General features: G+C 55.8%; 1 protein-coding gene across 1 annotated transcript in view; it reads right to left on the reverse strand.

The window, feature by feature from the left end:
- Positions 1–6,907, reverse strand: part of Foxj2 (forkhead box J2) — an 18,194-nt gene extending 11,287 nt beyond the window's left edge. The window contains exons 1-3 of the mRNA XM_010607845.3: positions 6,885–6,907; positions 1,457–1,803; positions 326–400 (exon numbers count right to left, since the gene is read on the reverse strand). Of these exons, the coding sequence (XP_010606147.1) occupies positions 326–400; positions 1,457–1,789 (408 nt within the window). The 5' untranslated portion in view covers positions 1,790–1,803; positions 6,885–6,907. The remainder of the gene's footprint in view (positions 1–325; positions 401–1,456; positions 1,804–6,884) is intronic.

Raw genomic sequence — 6,907 nt, forward strand, 5'->3', positions numbered from 1 at the left:
ATATATATATATGCCAGGGATTTAGCTCAGTGGTTCCACAGCCTGCCTTGCAAGTGCAAGGTCCAGAGTATATGATCCCCAATACCAAAAAAAAAAAAGACTTTAATATTAAAAACTTTTCCAAAAAAGATTTCATAATCTGCCTTAGTCACTGACTGGGGACACGCAAGTTTCACAGCCAAGCTCTTCCTCTGCAGAAAAATAAAGATGCTTCCCTAATTCACATGATTTCCTCTTTGGGGTAATTAAGGCAGTCACAGCCTCTGGCCCCACTGCTCTGCTCTCCTTCCTGCTCCTCAGAGTCTCACAGCCAGGGCCCACCTACCTTCCCAGGGTCATCCCGAGGTCTGGGCACCTTCCGGAAACACTTGTTCAGAGAAAGGTTGTGCCGAATGGAGTTCTGGGGAAACAAGCGAGTGAGATGTGAGTGCTGCGCCAACGTCTCCAAGTCCTCCCTCATACTACACGATGAAGTCTGGCATCCCTTACTATACAAACGGCAGGAGTCGCCTATGGGAAGTCAAGGGCAATGAAGCCAGGCACAGCGGTGCGCACCTGTAACACCAGCACTCTGGGAGACTGAAGCAAGAGGACTGAGCCCAGCCTGGGCAACTCCTAACTCAAAATAAATGTGATTATGAGTGTTTTTGCAGAGCTGATTCTACAGCTTTCCAACTCCTGCATCCACCTGGCACCAGGTACATAAATGCTCCACATCACCACCTTCGTTCCTCAGTCCTCCCCGTCTACTGCAAAAGAATAGGGTTTCTAAACTATTTCTGCGAACCATAGGAAAATTTAAATCAGGAGTGAAACAGGCACAAGTCACACCCAGAGGGAAGCCACTGCTTCCGACAGCTGCACCGCATCTCTGGGGAAAACGGAGGTGGAGCCGCAGTGGTTTCCACAACTGGCAAATGCGCTGCTGCTCCGAAACAGCCAGAACGTCAGCCTTCCTGCGTCACTTGGACAAGAAGCCCTTCTTGCTTCAACTCTAGCCAAACAACCTAACCGCTCATTACTTGCCTGGCGGACCAGGTGTCGGTAAAGACCTAATTATATGTATTTTTTCTTGGTATACAGTATTTCAAAAGATGCTGACTGTGTGCAATAATTCTGGGGAAATCTGATGCGCTTCCTGCCTCGGAGGGAGGGGGTAGATCATGAACGTGGTAAAGTGGCCATAAATACTTGTGAAACGAAAGAGGAGTCGGAAGGTAAGGGGGGGTCGTGATCAACAGCATCCTGCTGTCCCCACCACTGTAGTTCATGGCTCAGCCTCAATGACAGACCTCATGAAAACTGTTCAACTTAATAAAAGAATAAGACATGAAACTCTAAGTGTACATATCCCTGAGACAAGGCAGAGCGACCTGGACCAGGTTGGAGGAAGACACAATAGCAGGGAGAAAAGCTCATAGGCCAAGGCTCGGGCTGAGGTACAGGGCAGCCCCACCTTCCAGCCGATGCCCGCGTTCTTGTAGTAGGGGAAGTTGTCGCAGATCCAGCGGTAGATCTCGCTCAGGGTCATCTTCTTGGCTGGGGACGAGTTGATGGCGTAGGTGATGAGGGTGGCATAGCTGTATCGTGGTTTGCCATCCTGATGGACGGCGGCCTCGTCTTTGCTCAGGGTGGCATTGGGGTCCGTCGGTGAGCCTGGGGAGCACTTGCGGTTTCCCCCCGGAGGCCCTGCCTGTGAGGCGCTGCCCAGCTTCTCGATGGTGGCCCGCAGGGTGAGCTGGGGGAGCCAGTCTATGGAGGTGAGGCTGCTCTCGAGGTCGGAAGCCATGGTACTTCTGGGCTCTGCAGAGAAGACGACAAAGTGGGGTAGAAAGCAGATAAGCATCCCCCCTGGTTGCTGGGGGCAGGACATACCCAATTCCTGCCAGCTGTAGTGCTGTACACCTGTAATTCAACGCTGGAAGGCTGAGGCAGGAGGATCACAATCACAAGTGAGAGCCCAGCCTGGGCAACTTGGCAAAGCCCTGTCTCAAAAAATAAAAAGGAGGCCAGGGATTTAGCTCAGTGGTTCCGGCGCCTGCCTTGCAAGTGCAAGGTCCCGAGTTCAATCCCCAGTACCAAAAAACAAAATAAAATAAAATAAAAAGGGCTGGAGCTAGAGCTCAGTGCAAAAGCCCTGGGTTCAATCCTCAGTACTGAAGGAAAAACAAAAACAAAAAAACAGAGAGAAGCGCCCAGTTCCTAATTTTAAGGGAAGCAGTTTCTTCTCACTATAATTCCCAAGAAAATCGGCTGCGGGTATGGCTCACGACCAGTGTTCCAAGAATCCTCCAGCAACTCCGGCACCAGGCCGGGCACGGACTGCCTCTCAAGCCCCATCCAAGGGCGGAGCACGCTGCAAAGCGTCTTCCCTAGTGCGGTCCGAGATCAAACCGCACCCGTTGGTCGCCCTCGCACGGGGGAGCCCTAAGATACAGTATTTTTAAACTCTGCAGGAATCAGCTTACAGGAAAAACCCCTCCTAGAGAGCAGGTAAGTCCAGCTGAAGTCCATTCCCCAATGACCGCACACCTGTTGTAATTCCAGAGCACACCCGCAGGTCGTGTATGAGACCCCAGCGGGAGTGCACACGCCCAAGCCGAGGAAGCCCGGGCAACACCTGGGAAGATGCTTCGGGTCGGATTCACAGGGCGCGCTCCTCGGGGAGCCTCGGGCCCACCCGGGCGGTAAGGCGCGCACCCAGCAAAGGCCCATCTGAAACCAGTACCTCAAGGGCAGAGCCCACTCCGGCGCAACGAGCAGCTCGGCGTACTCTTATTCACGCGCAGCAGTCGCGCACGGAAGCCAGGTCCCGGGGAGAGCGCGCAGCTGCGCTCACACCTTTAAAGCTCCCGCCCACAGACGCCGCGCCAGGAAGGAGGGAGGCGCACGCAGGGTCCGCCCACTGCTCCTGCTGGCCGGGAGACACCCAGCTGTGCGCCACGGTGACAATCAGCTGGGCTAAAAATAGCCACTCTGGAGCTCAGCCTGGCTCCCCTTCCCGCCCTCCTCCTCCCTCCTTCCCAGCCGGGCACCGGCTCGACGCACCTCCGTCCACCTCCCAGCTGCCAGCCCGCCCACGCCAGGCTGCCAACCACACTGCCCGGCGCTCTCGCCGCCAGCAAGGTGCAGCCAGGGCGCCACCGTGGAGGGGAGGCTGGACAATGGGGTGACAGCTGATGCCAGATCCGATGCCAGCAGTCCCTGGCACTTGCTGCGCGACAGGTCTGTGCCCGCGCAGCTGCGGGATTCCAGCAGCATTTCTTCCTCTGGCCCACCAGGGAGGGAACGGCGCTACGGGCCACGGCTGACGGGACGGAAGCGTCCTGCGCACGTAGGTGACGTCTACATCCACAGCAGAGAAGCGCGGGGACACAGACGCCCAGGTACACACTCTGCAGGTGAAAGCTCAGTCCCAGGCGGCTGCCCTCCCTCTCTCTGGCCAGAACACACTGCGCGCCAGGGTGCGGTTCTGGCCAGGAGCTGGGCGCTTACCCACTACCCTGACCCCGCCCCGGGTCCCACCCCTGCACACCCGCTGGACACACACGCACCCAGCCCCAGCTCCCGACAAAGCATCACACCCACACCCAGGCCAAACGCGGGAGGGAGCACCTCAGTGCCCGGGCAGGGCAGCAGGACACAGCTGTGGTCACAGAGCTGTGGATTGGGAGGAAGCAGCCAGCTTATAAATAGCAGTGTGAAAGGGTTCCCCTTCAGCCTCAGCTCTTCTCCCCATCAACCTCCTTTTTATCCCACAGTCTCCACTGTGCCGAAACCATGGAAACTTGAACAGTAAGAGTGACACCTAATCATTCCACGAAGACACACACCTTCTAGGACTTCACTAGATCAAAACATCCCTGGCTGTCGCTGTCCCAGGGAGCCTGGGCTGCAGCGCAGTCCTGTGGCCAGGTTTCCCCAGCTGAGCCCACCAGCAGGCTCTCCGTGGAGCCCTCCCGGAAGCGGAGGCCTGTCTTCTATTTTCTTTCTCTTTCTCAGAGACAGGGTCTCACTATGTTGCTCAGACTGGCCTTAAACGTAAGTGATCGTCTTGCCTCGGCCTCCTGAGTAGCTGCACTACAGGTGAGCACCACCTCACTCGGATCCTTAGCCCCCACATCTCCTGCCATAGGTCCCTGGGAAATGTCAGCTTCAGCTGAGCCCTCTCAGCACTAGGCCTGGGCACGAGTGTGCATGGGGCACCGCCGACTGGCCATCCAGCCCTCTGTATTTTGCTACTTGTCCTGTGCCCTTCCCTACCCTTACCCCAGCACCAGGCCAGGACACCAGAATTAAATTTAACCTTTCTCAAGTACCCTCCTGGCTCAGCCCTCTGGGACAGGGCTCAGCTCTCAGAATGGATCAGATCTTGCCAGCCCCCAGAGGCCCAAGGGCTGGTCCTTCAGCCCGGCCCTTCCTCAGCCCTGCACTTCCCCATTCTCAAGGAGCAGCTCGGGGTGGAGAACTTGGGGCTAAGGTTCTGTAGTTCTATCCCCACCCGTGCTGCCAACTCACTACCTGTCCCTAACCATCCCTGTTCCCTGAAGAAGTCTTTGTGCCTCAGTTTCCCCCCTCAATAAAAAACGGAGTCAGAGCCCTGCCAGAGCTTCATCCCTGGAGGAAAGGGAATGGAGAGCCAGTGGCTGCCATGCATTCCACGCTGCCCGAAATAATGGCACGAGGCTAATCTTCTGACTATTATTAGAAAGGCAAACAAGAGGTAGCTCCGTTTCTCCGTCCAATCACCCGAGCTCCCTGACCTCTCTCCAGGTGGGCCTCGCGCCACCGGGCTTGTGCAGAACCAGAGTCAGGCCACATTCCTGCGTGCACACTGGAGGCCCAGAAGGAAATGCCCACGGCACCCGGGAGAGGCAGCCAGCGGGCAGGCTCCTCCCAACACAGGCCTTTCACTTGCAGGCAGCCGGGGAAGGCAGAGAACAGCAGCAAAGAGAAACCACGGGAAGGAAAGACCAGCCGGGGAGGGAGACCAGTTTCTTTCCATTCTATCTGAACAGCAAGGTTCGCAGCAGGCCTCTGGGCAACACTGAAGTCAGGTGTTACTCAGGCTCATGTCCTGCCCTACACCGAATGCCAACACTAACTGGCAGTGGCCAGGCATTCTCAGGCCTGGCAAACACCAGCAAGGCACCGCACCCCTCCACATCTCTGCTTCTTTGCCCAGCACACACAGATGGTAACTGCCTGCCCGGGTTTGTGAGGATCCTCTTAATATCTGTGAAGCACCAGTGTGTGTCATCTACGGGCAGCTATTTAGTTTGAATGGGGAAAAGGAATGTTTAGTGGGTTGTGGGTGTGGCTCGGTGGTACAGCGAGTTAAGCACACGTGCACAGCTTTGGATTCAATAATCCCCAACACGAGAGGGGGTAGAATTAGAAATTAAAACTCAAAAAACTGACAGACCTTAGAGGTCAGACTAGAAGCAGCAGGCCTACAACGGTCTGTGTTGCAAAACCTAAACTGAGTTTGCAAAGGTTTTCAGGATGCCAGAATCTCACACTTCCTTTAGAGATTGTATTATTAACACCAAGATGTAGAAAACCCCAAGGATGAGGGAATGGGGCAACATCCTCTCTTGTCTGTTTGGGCAACTAGGTGTGGCCATGGGATGAGGTCTGGAAATCACAGTGAACCTCTCTCGACAGCCACCTGCTGCTGGCGGACTCCTCTGAGGGAGAGCCAGGGACACACAGGGGAGTGAGGCCAGGTGCATGGCCAGCCGGTCAGCTGCAGCGTGTCCGGAGGTGTCACCGCACAGCTTGCCCTGGGGCATCCAGAAGCTGCACTCCAGCATCTGGGAAGTGATTTTGCAAGAAACCCACTGTGGTTCCACCAGAACCAATCCTTTTAAAACGAAGGGAAGCAGTTCTGGACAGAGAGGAGTCCAGGATCCTTCTGAGAGCAGAAATGTCAGCTAGGAAGCTGCTTTCTGGTCCTAGAAGCCACAATCCCAGCCTAAAACGGGGCCGCCTCCGCGGGAAGAGAGCACCCACTGGCCAGGGAGGCCAAGCCTTTCCCGCCAGCCAGGCACCCTCAGTACCACCTTCTCCAGAAACACAACTTGCGGTCCTGGGGTACAGTCTGACCCTCACAGATGACCTGTCCCGGCACATGCATCCTCTCACTCCAAACACAGACGGGGCCACACCCTCCTCACATCTGTGAGTGCAGCCCTGTCCCTACACCACCAGCGGCTGGTACCTGCCAGAACCAAGGGCACAGACTTAGGAGATCTTCCGCCCAGACACTGGAGTGTGGGCTTGCTGTGGGGCGTGGCACGCCCAGGAAAGACAAAGCACCTTCCTAATGTGAGGCAGAAAGGCAGGTACCCAGCTGGTGACCTCAGGCTGGAAGACAGATAGCCCAGCTGGGCCAGGAAACCTCCTGGCACTTCTTTCTGGCCTTTTCTGAAGACTGTGAACTTTGATGATTCCCTATCTTCTGAAGGGAAACGTATATCCAAGTTTCCAGGGATCCAGAACTGAACAAGAAGCAGGAAGGGAGCCAATGAGATCAATAGGTGCTTCTCCAGAAGAAAGGGCTAGTAAACCCCTCGGGGGTCAAATGTCCCCTGGTAGGGCCACGGATTTAGCTCAGTGGTGCCGCTGCCTGCCTCAAAAGTGCAAGGTCCTGAGCTCGATACTGGGGACCAAAAAAACAAAACACAAGTCTCCCTGTGGTCAACTTATCGGGATTGAGACTGGAAGGAAGGAAGCACACAGCCAGTCACCTGTCTTCCATCTGGGAACCCAGAGGAGCAGTGCAGAGGACAGGCAGACCCGGTACTGGGAAGACCTTCAACCCGGGTGTGGACATTTCCCTGTCCAGCCTCTCTGAGGACACGAGAAATTCGCATCCTCACCTCTGGATCTGGCGGGGCAAGGA

This window comes from Fukomys damarensis, unplaced genomic scaffold (assembly GCF_012274545.1).
Source record: "Fukomys damarensis isolate Sample0158 unplaced genomic scaffold, DMR_v1.0_HiC HiC_scaffold_19, whole genome shotgun sequence".
NCBI lineage: Eukaryota > Metazoa > Chordata > Mammalia > Rodentia > Bathyergidae > Fukomys > Fukomys damarensis.